Source organism: Rhinopithecus roxellana, chromosome 14 (genome assembly GCF_007565055.1).
Source record: "Rhinopithecus roxellana isolate Shanxi Qingling chromosome 14, ASM756505v1, whole genome shotgun sequence".
In the NCBI taxonomy this organism is placed as follows: domain Eukaryota; kingdom Metazoa; phylum Chordata; class Mammalia; order Primates; family Cercopithecidae; genus Rhinopithecus; species Rhinopithecus roxellana.
In genome coordinates this window covers 107,107,861-107,122,136 of record NC_044562.1, presented here as the reverse complement: position 1 = coordinate 107,122,136, position 14,276 = coordinate 107,107,861, and the positions used below count along the sequence as shown (strand labels likewise).

At 40.3% G+C, this 14,276-nt stretch overlaps 1 protein-coding gene across 2 annotated transcripts in view; it reads right to left on the bottom strand.

Moving 5' to 3' along the window:
• Positions 1 to 244: 244 nt before the first annotated feature.
• ACVR1 (activin A receptor type 1) overlaps positions 245 to 14,276 on the bottom strand; it is a 140,673-nt gene continuing 126,641 nt past the window's right edge. For both annotated transcript variants that reach the window (XM_010353352.2, XM_030916830.1), the window contains exons 10-11: positions 2,252 to 2,382; positions 245 to 1,464 (exon numbers count right to left, since the gene is read on the bottom strand). In XM_010353352.2, the coding sequence (XP_010351654.1) occupies positions 1,330 to 1,464; positions 2,252 to 2,382 (266 nt within the window). In that variant the 3' untranslated portion in view covers positions 245 to 1,329. The remainder of the gene's footprint in view (positions 1,465 to 2,251; positions 2,383 to 14,276) is intronic.

The following is a 14,276-nucleotide window of genomic DNA, read 5'->3' as shown; positions in this document are numbered from 1 at the left end:
CACCTTACAGCTGGAGAAACTGACTGAAAAAGAAAAAACCAAAAAATCACAGCCAAAGGAAGAAACAAATTTTCTTTTACCAAATTCAAGCTGTAAGACATCCTTATGATGTCTTACGTAAGTGCATGAGTAGATTTAAAAAGCAAATTCAATTTACAAATTAGTTTTGTGCTTCTATTGCTCCCATAATAAAATGCGTAATGTTACACAGATCTTTTTTATATTTTGAAAAACAATTTCACTGTTTGACTTGAAAACAGTTTATTTAATTTATACAAATAACTACTAAATACAAAAAGTAGATTAAAACAAAATAGTTATTTTTTTCTGGCAGAGTTTAAATGCACATAATGGATAATTCTGAAGAAAATGCATTTTCCCCGTAGCGTTCAGGACTAAAATTCTACTGAAATCTTTGCTTCTAAATCAGTAATATATTCGGTGGTGTCACGTGGGTAATGGCTAAATACGTTCTGCATATGAACTGAAAAAAAGTTACAGTCTACACACATACAAATGTGAAGCACTTAAAATGTGAATTTAACTGATAATAAAAGAAAATGTCCATTTTAGAGTATAGTGTTAAAAACATTTCGGTAATAAAATCATAAGACCACATAAAAATAAGCTTTAACATATGCACGAAGCAGTTTTGTAAAAACTACCAAGTGCACAAGTAATAAATAATTTGCAAAGTTGTGTATAAACAATTCCTAATGTTCGGCATCATTGTAAACATCAGCACATGTGTAAAATGCAGCAAAGTCTGACATTACATTTTGTTTTGCCAAATTGAATTCCTATTATCCAAAGACAGACCAGTGGAGTATGCAGCCAACATTTTGGCAAGTTGGGTCTTTAAAATTAAGAGTAACAGTGCAAGTAAGGAATGCAAAGAATTCCTAGTGCAATAAAGAAGAGAAGCACAGGCAATATTGCTGATTAAAAATTCACCACCTCCTTGAGTTTCCCGTGGGGAGTATCTAGGAGACTTGTGAAAGCTATGCAAAGCCACTGTCTTAATGCCCAGATCTCTTTTAGGATTTCTCTGTGTTCCTCCAGTCCCTACCTTTGCAACAGTGTCTGTCCAACATTAGTCTCTGCAGTGTGAACAGTTCGTGAAATGCCCAGTTCACAGTCATCGAGCGAGGTTAGGGTGGTTTTGATGTCTCCCCAACACATGGCTGGGTACGACGTCTGCCTTGTCAGAGCAGCCATTTGGGGAGGGAGACAGATGGATTCTGTTCTGACAACCAGTCAGGCCAGCATTAGGTCCCAGCTGGACAATGACAACAACGTCAAATCTTCCTTCTTGACACTATGAAAATGTCAACAGTCAGTTTTCAATTTGTCGAGGGAATTATCAATTTTGGTCAAAGTCTTTTTGATACGCAGTGCTGTGAGTCTTGCGGATGGATTTTGATACCAGCATTCTTTCATTAGCTTGGCCAGAGAGGTTAATGTCTGAGGAGAGAAAGAACAAATACTATAATGACAAACTGGCTTTTTAGTGGCTCTGGAAGCTGGGCTGATATCATGTCAACTATTCTGAAGAACTCGCAGGTCTTGTGAAATTCGAGTTATGTTACTGTCATCTTCTTTAAACAAATATTCAAGCTTTAACCACTGATAAAGAGGCCACTCGTAGAGTTTCATGAACTCTGTCCTTTGGACTCTTAATGCTACCAATTTACTTTATCAGATAAATGACATAGGCCAGATTGGACCCCTTAATGATTTTATGGGTGCTAAAAGCAGCAATACTAACCTAGAGATAATCCTGAAATTTGCAAACAGGGTCATTTCTCATTGTTTTTATATCTACTACTACTTATGAGTAGCAATACAGGATCTTCAGCATTCAGCAGCTTGTGTTTGGGATTTCAGATATGCAGAGATGGGAAGGAGGTTAAAAGCTTCACTTAAAGTCTCTTGGTTTACATATGAAACTGCAGTCTTAGGGCTAGTAGCGGTAGTCATGAGTCTCCCGATTCTTGGAGCTGCTCATTCATAGAAATTCTTACAAATATGGTCATTCACTAGCAAACCCTATCAGATATGGCTTCTTCGAGAATGGGAGTATTTGTCTGAGCTTACTCTACTAGATCTAAACCCTTCTACATAAAATAGGAAGAGAAAACAACAGATACACAGGACAGATCACTCAGATGGTATACCAGTTGAAACTCAAAGGGAAACAAATGGCAAACAATGGAAAAGAGCTCTAAAACTGAGACAATGGCATTCTTACCGGGTCTGAGAACCATCTGTTGGGTATGTTTGGCCTTTGTTGATCCACACAGACTACTTTCCTCATATCTTCAAAACTTGGGTCATTGGGAACCACGTCGTAGAACGGTGGCTTGTAATCCTCCACTATACCTGCACACAAGGACAAGAATTGTGTTGGGTTAGCAAGAGAGTACAGGTTCCCCCAAGATTTCACTGATGGGTGTCACAGGTTATAATGTGACAGAAGAAAATACTAATCACCTTCCTCATACCTCAGGGCAGTCCTGGAAGCTAAAGGTAGGTCCTAAAACAGGCAGAGAAAAAGGCAATAAATATACACCCTGCAGGGGTACTGGAAGAAGGATAATTGTTAGAAGGAAATACGTGAAAACTTCTCATGTAATCATAACTATTAGCAAAATTCTCCCACAGTGTATATTAATAGCCCTGTAATGCCCAACAGGGCACTGGAGACATAGAACAAAAATTCCTTTGGTGATCAAAAACACCCAAGCCACCTAGGGAAAGCACATGAATCTAGTGGCTTCAAACCATAAATAGAAATAAAAAGTTGTCCACAAACTAGAGCTAGGGAGTAATAAACCAAGACCATCATCAAAATACCCCTTTTTTGTTATAAAAATATTTTGTTAAGAAAAACATTGTTATACATTAATCTCTTCCATTAGGAGGGATGCAAATAATATAATAGGAAATACTCATTTCCTCATTAATTCATTCTACATGTACTGAGTACCCACTAACTGCCAGGCACAGCTGTCTGACTGATGGTTCTATTATTTACAATCATATTGAAGGCATAAAATAACATGTAAAGAGGATAGCCACGTGGGATAAATAATGAGCTCTTCCTCTGCCCGAAAGCAAATGTGAAAAGTAGCTAATTTCAGCTTCTGCCCCTGCATGATTTCCAATGGCCTGGAAACCTTTTCTTTTCCAGCAGAATTATATCAACTCCTTAAACAGAAAAATGTTTAACTTCATTATTTGGAATTAGAAAATGGATTCTTCCCCTTCATAGACATAAAACCAAGACATCTATTATTTCTTTTCCCTCAACAAAGGGTTCAAACAATGAGGTAATAACTTGGTTTACTGCTCTCTCTTTTCTTCCTCCAGGTCTTTCTTCTATTCCTAAATACCTAAAAAGTTGTTGGAGGGAACAGAAGGAGACAGTGAGGAAAGTTGTAATTCAGTTGTTCTAGTTCCTAGAAGCCACCTGAAAAGCTTCAATTCCCTTTTCATTTATCATAGAAATTACTAACAGTGGGAATCTATTCTTACAAATTCCACACAAATACAAACCATTTATGCAAAAGATTAGCTATGATAAGGAGCATCTTTTCAAGAAATACTATAGATCTTTTTAAAACTTCACAAATTTGGCTAAATAAAGGTTTACATTTGAGATGGAAACTAGTCTAAATTATATTTTTTAAAAATCTAGGCTGGGTGTGGTGGTTCACGCCTGTAATCTCAGCACTTTGGGAGGCCAAGGCGGGTGGACCACTTGATGTCAGGGTTCGAGACAAGCCTGGGCAACATGGCAAGACCCTATCTCTACTAAAAATACAAAAATTAGCCGGGTGTAGTGGCATACGCCTGTAGTTCCAGCTAACTCAGGAGGCTGAGGCACAAGATTCGCTTGAACCCGAGATGGATGTTGCAATGAGCCAAGGTCACACCACTGCACTCCAGCCTGGGTGACAGAGTGAGATTCTGTCTCCCAAGAAAAAAAACCAAAACAAAAAAACTAGTTAATTCCAAATAACTTACCCACATTGTGTAACTGCATTTGAAATGCATATCAGTCAGTAGATTAAAACCTTCCTGGCAAATCATAAACAGGCCATACTGGGTATAAACTGCTACTCTCAGAAGTCTTGGAACACCTCATCTTAGAGGCCCTTCTTCTCCTGTAAGAATCCCAGGAAGCATTCAAACAAATATCTTTTAATTATTTTCAGTACTAACAGACACCATCTAAAATACAGCTGAACATGGACCTAGAGAGTTATTTTATATGTTTTCTAGGGTCACAAAAATTTACAGAAAACAGTAAGACATGTGCCCTTCACCATCTCTCAATTTTTCTGAAAGAGAGTATATTTAATAGCCTACCTTAATATTTAAATATCTAGCATAACAGCCATCTATTTGGAGTAATTTACCTGTTGAGCTTAGAAAGGGTTATGTGAATGTGAACAGTAATACAAAGTTGAAGTTTTCTATAAATGCAAAAGAAAACAAAGCATGGCTGGATTTTTAAAACATGAGATCTGGTGATACCAAACAATGAATTTCACTATACAAAGCTGAAATTTACCCTTTTGTTTCCGTTTCCCATGTTTTAATTTTATTAAATGTCCCCATGTTTTAATAAAAGGAGTCAAGTTATTTTTAAAAGACCATTTAATCGATTATCCCTGGGACTTAGTCAAGCCTCTTTTTCCTCAATCATTGGCCAACTGTTGATTGTTTTCACCTGTCGCTGGCCATCCTTCTCCAAAATAAAATAAACCTGGGATTAAGCTCGAACAGTCACTAGGAACTCCCTCTGATCAAGGAAAGCAATAAATCAGTTGAAAGTGCATTACTACTATGGTGGGATGCCGTATTAAATGCTGAGAGTGATAAAAATATAAGACATGCTCTTGTTTTCCAAGGAAATCAAAATCTAGTGGAAAAGCAGGACAAGTCTCTCATTTTTTTTTTCCCTTAGACAATGGAAATCTTGTCAAAAAGAACCTCAAAATATTTTTTCACCCATTTATTTTATATCTTGAAAGGCAAAACTATATTAGAAATTCTCATTCTACTTTCACTTTGAGATCCTAAATTCTCAATGACCATTTTGATTAGCTGTGTGTGCCCGAGACTGCGCTTGGCAGGAGGGATAAAAAAAAATGAAAAAAACAGTGGCTCATGCCTGTAATTCCAGCACTTTGGGAGGCCGAGGTGGATGGATCACACGGTCAAGAAATCAAGACCATCCTGGCAATATGGTGAAACCCCGTCTCTACTAAAAACACAAAAATTAGCTGGGTGTGGTGGCATGCGTCTGTAGTCCAGGCTACTCAGGAGGCTGAGGCAGGAGAATCGCTTGAACCTGGGAGGCGGAGGTTGCAGTGAGCAGAGATAGTGCCACTGCACTCCAGCCTGGTGACAGAGAGAGACTCTGTCTCCAAAAAAAAAAAAGAAAGAAAAGAAAGAAAAGAAAAAGATGCAGTGTTGGTGATGAGAATAATGAGAAAGGTGAAAGAAAACAAAATTACAGACTAGCTATAGAGGGAAGAGCACAGAGAAGACGGTGGGGAGGGACAGTGGCACTTGGCAGTGCTCACAGGAGAAAACACCTCCATGGTATCCCAAGTCCCCATATATAAACTGGGTGCCGTGGAAGCACAGGTAAGCTTTCCAGGAGGGAAGTGGGGCATGGGCAGAATAGAAAGATCAAGAGTTTGCAAGGCAGAAAAGATGACAGGGAAGAGAAACCCCCATGGAGTGGGTGCATTCCAGGCAGAGGGAGGCTATGGGGCAAGGACAAGAACTGACAAACCATCCTCTGATGTTGGAGAGATGGAGAGAAGTTCTCTGGGGCTGAAATGGGTGCATGTGGTGGCAGGAGAGCCAGGGGAGAAGAAAGGGACAGGAGGTGAGGCCAGGCTGCGAGGTGACGCATGTTGTCAAGGTAGGAAATAACTGATTGACAACAGTGCCTCATTTCTGCCAGAAAGTGATAATCAGCATAGCCAGGCAAAAAAGTGAACTCTAAGTCCTTTAGAGGCAGCACCCAAGAAGTTACTGCCAAATCGTGAGCCAGCAAAGAGCACAGCATGAATTCAGGCAAGTAACTAAAAATACAAAGCACTTCAAGTGCCAAATGAGCAGTACAAACAACAAACGACACAGGAAGGCAGGGGAAGAGGCGCTCTTAAATGGTGGCCAGGGACGGAACAGACTGAGCCAGGCCTCGCCTCCCATTTAAGGCAGCCAGCGTGACTCAAAGGGCCACGAGAAAGAAATCAAAAACATTATTCATAACCTACGCCCCCACAACTTTTGACAGGGGTGTCTGATTTATACAATATTTTTTTCCTGGTCATATGTCTAGTTGAAAGTTTTCTCTTTTCTGGGGTAAGCCTATCTTCATCAACCAATATCCCTCCCATTAGTTTGCTATATGGCTCTGAGTAAACCCCTTAGCTGCCAGGCCTTAGTTTTCCAATACCTTCAAAGCACACATCACAAAGCCAACGTGCAGATCAAATATGTCCTAGATATGCACTTCGAAAAGCATGAAACACCAGTGGCCTCACAAATGTCGAGAAACAAGTCCTCCCTCAAGATCTTGCCCCCGAGGCCCTGAACTAGACACCCACTTTCTTTCCGCTTGACAGCTGCATGTGGGACACACAGGTCTCTCTACGTCAGTCTTTCCCTGCCAACCTCCACCCTATCCCACTGCCCCCAGTGAGATCTGTAGGAGAAAGTTGAGAAAGGAGCTCACCATGCCCCTCCTCTGCATGTATTCCATCAGTGCCGTCCATGGGAGCCCACTCCTTTCCCACTAAAGTCCATTCCCCACCACTGTCCTTCACATACCTGGACATCAGCCACACCAGAATTACTTGTAGTTCCATCAATAGGGCACCTTTATGGGATCCTTCAGCTCTACCTTTTGTCTGACATACCAATTGTCATGGTCAAGTTTTATTTCTCATTCCCACCTGCACCTCACATCCTCCCAAGCTTGTCCAACTATGTTCTTATTCAACCCACGGATGACTCAGTTCATACTTCTCACCTTCCAAGAAGACTGTCCCATCCTGCTACCACAACGCAGAGGCTTAAATGAAGTTCAGTGCCCTCACCCCCATACTCAGTCACCTTCCTATATACCTCAACCACAGTGGCTTGATCTATTTATTTATAATAATTTGACTCTTCAACAAGAATGTAAGCACCTTTTAATCAGATATTCTGGGGGTTATTTTGCTCAAGTGCTTGAGCCTAACACACACCTAGTGTATTACAGACACTAAATACACAAATAAATGTTGATTACATATGTCCACAATCCTTTTTCAAAACTCTCAAGGTTAGATGCATTTGCCAAATTTGGAACTTTTAACATTTTATAAATGTAATAGCATACCCTATATTTTATGTGACATCCCCTCCAACTTGGGTAGTCACATCAGATATCCAGGTAATGAGGACAGACTCTCTGGCATGTATATCCATACAGAGAGCTATTTTTAACAATTAACTCCTACAGAAGTGCTGAAATCCTTCAGAGAACAGAACATTAGAAGTACACTATTTTAGAGAGGGAAAAAAAGAAAATGGCCCATATCTGGCATCTGAGAGGACTATAAGTGAATACAGTGTTTCCTTCAGGTGTGGCACGTGAGAAAATTTGGTATGGTTCATGGACTAAACTTTTTCATCTCATTAGTTACACATTTATTTTCATAGTTACCTTCCATTTTATGCCATGTGATACTGGTTTTCCATTTCCAGCAGTGATAATAATTTCCTTTCAAAACAAAATTAACTTCAAAAAGAGCCAATTTGAAGGAAAAGATTCTGTAAATGATGGTACAAAGTAGCATTTGGATATGGAAAAAAAATGATGAGGGTAGTATGAATGAATGAATCTTGGGAAACACTGAATTCACAGAAAGGCATCATTCTTCCTGGTGAGACATGATTCAAAAAGGTATATCCAATATTTGTGTTACTTCACCTAACAGACCTCACAAGAGGGCTTCGAGATATTTCTCATCCCATGGCACAGATAAAATATGACTGATGAATAAATGGATGAGGTTGTTCATGGCAGAGGGGATGACAGCCCGAGTTCTGGCCCGTCGGCCCTGCTGCACTGCCAGAGGGTTATGAGAATCAGTACCTCAGGCATTCCTGTAACTCATGGCAGGCACTTCTTCCTGAAAGCAGGAGTTGGAAAGACAGCCTTGTCCCATGCTAGGTAAAGTACATGCTGTGACAGCTGTGTCCTGCCCCTCTAGTTCATTGTAATTCATGGGCTTACAGAACCATGTACATTACTCAAAGTCCAAACTAACTGCATTCTCAGGAATCTGTTAAAATTATAAAATTAATTTCTATTGCTGGAATTCTCATCGATGTAACATAGCAAAAGTAAATGGTTTATAGATTACTGTGTAGTTGGACCCTACTAAAAACATGTGTCAATATTACTGTAAGTTGCCAAAGGAGAGGGCAAAAAGCCTAGAGATGCTGCATGGCTATTCCCTGAGTTAAACTATGAACAAGACAGCCTTAGAGCTTGCATACCTCCAAAACCGAGAAAGAGAGGAGTACCACAAGATTTCCAAACATTTGGTAGCTATGAAGGAAGGCTTCTTCAGAAAAATGTATCATTCACTGAATGTTGTGGCTGTTATAAGGCTTATGATACAGATATTTGTCTTGGTGGAAGACTGCTTTTAGAGGTGTGTCAAGGCAAAGAGACTACTAGTCAGTAAACAGCAGCCAATAAACTTTTTCAGCCTTTAATTTATTTTGTCATGAGGTTAGTTGACTACTCTCCTCTGTTCTGGATCTCTAAATCAGGCATATGAAATTCCAGGAAGTCGGGGAAAATAATTCTTCCCTCCCACCCCCACCTCCATATTCCTGCCCCCAGTCACGTCCTAAATTTTAAAACCAAAACAAAAAAAAAACAAAACTGAAATTAATATGAAAAATTGGCCCTAATATGATTCATCCTCTTATGCAAACCTTAATACACACAAAGGTAGGTAATTAACGTCATGAAACATGTTGAATATTGAGTTGCTGACAAAAATAAGAGTTGTCATGGTTTCCATACACAAGCCCCATTGCACTTAGGAGCAGAAGCACATAAGCAGCTCCCTGGCTGGCTCAAAGATTCATTAGAAGAGGTTCTTTTTTCAAAGTAAGTGCACCAAATATAAGCTTATTCTAACAAGTATGTCCTAGTCCCCACTCCATAAGAGGTGCAGCTTGGCCAGCAAGGATTTTTCTATGAGATACAAGTGGTTTTTGATACATTTTAACCCTGGATTCCATCATAAAATAACCAAAGTCAGTAATAGTGAAAAAAGAGTATGTCCACAGAGCCTTCCTGTGGGCAGTGAAGAGGGGAAACAAATGTACCAGGGTCAAGAGGTAGCAAAACAAGAGGCAGAAGATGGCCACTGTGATCTGCAAGCTCCTGGGTGGCCTTCATCACCCATTTTCCATGGAAAGGAAACCGGACCAAAGCACTTTCTTCTTTTTTTTTTTTTTTTTTTTTTTTTTTTTTTTTTTTTTTTTTTTTTTTTGTTGAGACGGAGTCTTGCTCTGTCGCCCGGGCTGGAGTGCAGTGGCCGGATCTCAGCTCACTGCAAGCTCCGCCTCCCAGGTTTACGCCATTCTCCTGCCTCAGCCTCCGGAGTAGCTGGGACTACAGGCGCCCGCCACCTCGCCCGGCTAGTTTTTTGTATTTTTAGTAGAGACGGGATTTCACCGTGTTAGCCAGGATGGTCTCGATCTCCCGACCTCATGATCCGCCCGTCTCAGCCTCCCAAAGTGCTGGGATTACAGGCTTGAGCCACCGCGCCCGGCTAGCACTTTCTTCTTATACCAGACACACGGGATGCTTTACATATACGATCTCATTTTAATCACCATAACCCTTTAAAGTAGATATACATATATATTTTTTAATAACGAAACTGATGTAAGTCATTGAGTCAGAGAGTATGACGTCAGACCCTGGAATGTTAAGTGATTCCACTTCACTGCCTCCCACAGACCCAGCACAAACCCCACACAGTTCTAGAGGGCACTCTTCACACAGGCTTCTTCTGTGTGCAGTGCAATGGCCCTAGGAGAACCACAGAAAGGAAGACAGAAGGACATCATGCTAACGTGTCCAACCAAATTGGTGTTTGTCTATTCAATCTGGGCACACTGTCTTTTTTCAAAAACCTTAGTGTGTATTTGGATGGGAGCCTTGGCATCACATTTTCTTACCTTAGAACTACCAAATCAGAAATGCTAGGGCTGGGCCCCAGGAATCTGTGTCTTAAGCACTCTAGGTGACTGTGATGCACATTCCAGTTTAAAAACTATTGATCCAAGTGAACCCCTGCCTTAAGTTCATACAGAAAATTCACACAGGGAAGGGAAGAAAACCATTTTCTTTCCTACCAATTCCAAATTCAATGTCAAATTAAACACCAAAAGTAAATTCCAAAGGACATTATTGAGAAATGTTCAGACGCAAAAATGGACTCAACTCTCATTTCCTGTAAAGAAACAGCATGAGGTTTATTATTAGTAGCAAATAAATGTAAAACTCCAATAAAAAATAAAAAATGCAACATATTTTTATGCTCATGGTTCACTTGAGGATCATAGTACTCCAAGAGAACTATCTGGTCATCAATTTTTATAATGGATTCAGAAACTCAAAGGATATATCATTATAATGACCTTCCTCACCGAAAATATTCATATATTTAAATGAGATACATTTTATATGCAATAATTTCAAAAATATATATTCTTTTAATGACAGTTCCTAAAGCTGGTAAGAAAATGAAATAGGTACATCACACCCTAGGGTATGGGGGATATTGTAAATTAGTACAGCTGTTATGAAAAGCAACTTGGCAATATGTGTCAAGCCATAAAAACACCCATATTCTTTGACCTATTAAGTCTACTTCTTTTCAGATTAAGAATCAGTTCCCCAGACGAAATCATCATATGCACAAAAATGTCTACAGTAAGCCCCAAATGGTAGAAACAGGATATCTAACAATATGGAAATGGTTAAGCTAATAAGATGTCATGTGACCATTTAAAATAAAAAGAGACTATTAAGCAACATTTAACAAGCACGAATAAAAAAGATGATACGGAATTATATCTATATATGATTACAGCTACGTTTTAAAAATGAGTGCATACAGAAGTAGAAAAATATGTAAATGTTGAAATTTGAAGGCAAAATTTCTCTTTCTACTCTTTTTTTCTGTTTTGGGAGAGTAATAATTAAAAGATTAACAGTAGTAAAAACAGGTTTGCAAGCAGCATCGAATACTTACAGGTTTAAGTTTAGATAAACTGATTTGTGGGTGAGGGAGTATACATTGTGTGTGTACACACGTGAATGTTCATAGAAGAGGGAACAGAGAACAAAAAGAGAAAATATCAAATTAGTCATTGCCAAAGGACAGTAGATAATTTTAAATGAGACAGGAGATACCCTTACCGCCCCTCTAAAAAAATCAAACCACATCACAGCACAGAAGCTCAACCCACAACATTCTGGGAACTAGTTAACAGTCTTGGTGATGATGCAAGGGAGAGATCAATAAATCAGAAAACAATCAAAACATTCTCCCTTCCTCTACCGTCCTTTTTTTTTTTTTTTTTTCAAAAATAATGTTAAACACAGGCACTACCAAGCAAGCCACCATTTGTTGAGCTAAATTTTAAACTGATGACTCTGACTTCAAACTGACTACTATTAATCACAGCTGATCTTTAAAAGCCACTTGGGTTTATGCCTGCAACACAGGGAGCGGGTTTGCAACACGAGTTCTTACAAAGCCTGAATCCCAAGTCTCTGCTGAGCAGGCCTGCTTGGCTCAGCTCCGGCACCCCCACAGCTGGGAATGCTACTGTCTAGCTATGGAACGCCAACTTCCTCTTCATCTGGGGCAAGTTCCACATCACACAGTTTATTTGGACACCAATCCTTCTCTAAATTGTTAAGATAAACTAATCAGAATTAAAATTTTCAGTCTGAAGGTGTTCAAGAATGATTGGGGAGGGGGTGAGGAAATGAAGCTGATGTGCAATTTCAGGCAAAGTTCAGAACTTTATAAATCTGCAAAACAATTTCTCTGTTGCAAACAATTCTCAAGGGGCATCAAGGGCACAAACTGCAAGGCAGCAGCTTCCAATGGTTGAGAAACGATTACCAAGAAAACGTTCATATAAAAAAAAAAAAGAAAAAGAACCGTCAATTTACAATCCATGTATGTTTAATCTGAACACTTACTTTGATATCCTCAGATGGTTTGTTCAAAGCAGATCCACTCTGCTATTAGAAAAAAAAGCCACCTAAAGGCATGCCAATTTTAATTATTGTACACCAAAACTATATAAATTACCCCAATTCCACTACCTCACAGAAAGTCCTCATCTCTGGCTGTGCTATTCACGAAAACTATGATTGTCCCACAAACCTCAATCCTTAGAAGAAAACATCAGTGGAACGTGGAATGGAAAACAGCTGTTAGAGACTTCATGCATTATTTCTTCAAATCCAGGATTCCAGTGGGTCACAGGAGGCTAAAATGTAAAGCATCTTTTGGAAATGAACATTAATCTAAATATATGGCATTTTCTTCTGTTTTCCTGGAATAGTTTCAGACACATGCTCTGTGAAATAAGATTTTCAGTTGTGAAGATATGAAGAGGTTCATCTAGTTAATTCAAGGGATTTTGCTATAAAAACCACTTTGTGGGTAGTTGGGGCATGCCCAATTTGAAAGAGTATACTTAGTGCTTTCAGAATACAATGTACTGAAAGTAAAGTTCAACAGTATATTCGTGGCTGATTTGGGTACATGAAAGGCAAGGGTGAGAGCGCACTGTAGGGAACACAGGTTAAAAATGACAAGTGCTTCTTTAACTGCTAAGGCATCGCCATTTAATAAAACTACTTACAAGCAGATCAACATAGGCCATCTACCCAGGGTTTCCTGCATTTAAATTTGACTCGTTCAGTAGGTACAGTCTGCTCATTATAAATAAGTGACTTCTGAGTGCAAAAATTGAGCCTTTTCTCAACAATCCAAACTTAACAAGTAAAAACACCTAAAAAATAGCAGAATTCACCCTTAGATTTACTTGATCATTCTCCTCAAGTTAAAACTTCCTTGTGAGAAGAGCAAAAAAGTTTAAGGAGGGTGGGAAGAAAGGTAAAATAGGAAGATGGAGGAAGACAAGAATGAAATACGAACCAGTCCACTCACTATCCCTGATGTCTATAGGCACGATCAGAGGGGTCTGAAAACAGGCCTGCCCCACTCACCACTAGGGCCCAAGCATGCCATCTGGAGGTCTGAAGAAAGGTTTCCTCCACCAAGAATCACCACTTGCAGTGCCTAAGCACAACTTCCAAGGGTCTAGGGATCAACTTGCTCCACCCATCACAGCCTGCACCCATGTGCACCAATGGGAGGCCTGAGGACAGGTTCATCCCACCCAGTGCTGCCCCTGTCAGGGCCCATATGCATCATCTGGGGGCCTAGGGATTGTCTGCTCAGCCCCCTGCCACCACCAGTGTGTGTGTATACCTTCTGGGGGATTGAGGATGAGCCCATCCACCCTGCCAGCACCCGCACACACATCATCTGACAGCCTAGGGAGTGACCTGCCCTGCTGGTCACCACTGGGGCCTGCGCATGCCTCCTGGGGACCTGGCGACTGGCCTTCCCAGTTGGCTGGTACCCAAGCTTGCTGCCTGGAGGCCCAATGGCTGGCCAATTCCACTACTGCCATCATCAATGCCACACATGCCACCCAGAAGCCTGATGACCAGCCTGTCTACCTAACCCACTGCTGCCACTGCTGGGCCCTAAGCAAGATGCCTGGAGACACAAGGATTAGTCCATTGGACTTGATTCCACTGGTGCTCACATACGCCACTGAGAAGCAAAGGATCAGCATGCCTGGCTTGCTGCCACAACCACTTGTCCCAAGGACCAGTCTTCCTGGCATCCCCATCCCAAGAAAAGCCTCACCATAGCCTCCATTAATCTCAGCCTAAACTAAAAAAGACTCACAGACACCACTGGCGCCATTAACAGTTGAAGTAATCATACGGATACTACACTAGTGAACCTACCCAGAATCAAAGCACCCTACCAACCCAATATAGGAAATAGTCTTTCCCTACAAAAACCAAACCATAAAACTGGGAGAAACAAAGGTTACACTAGATG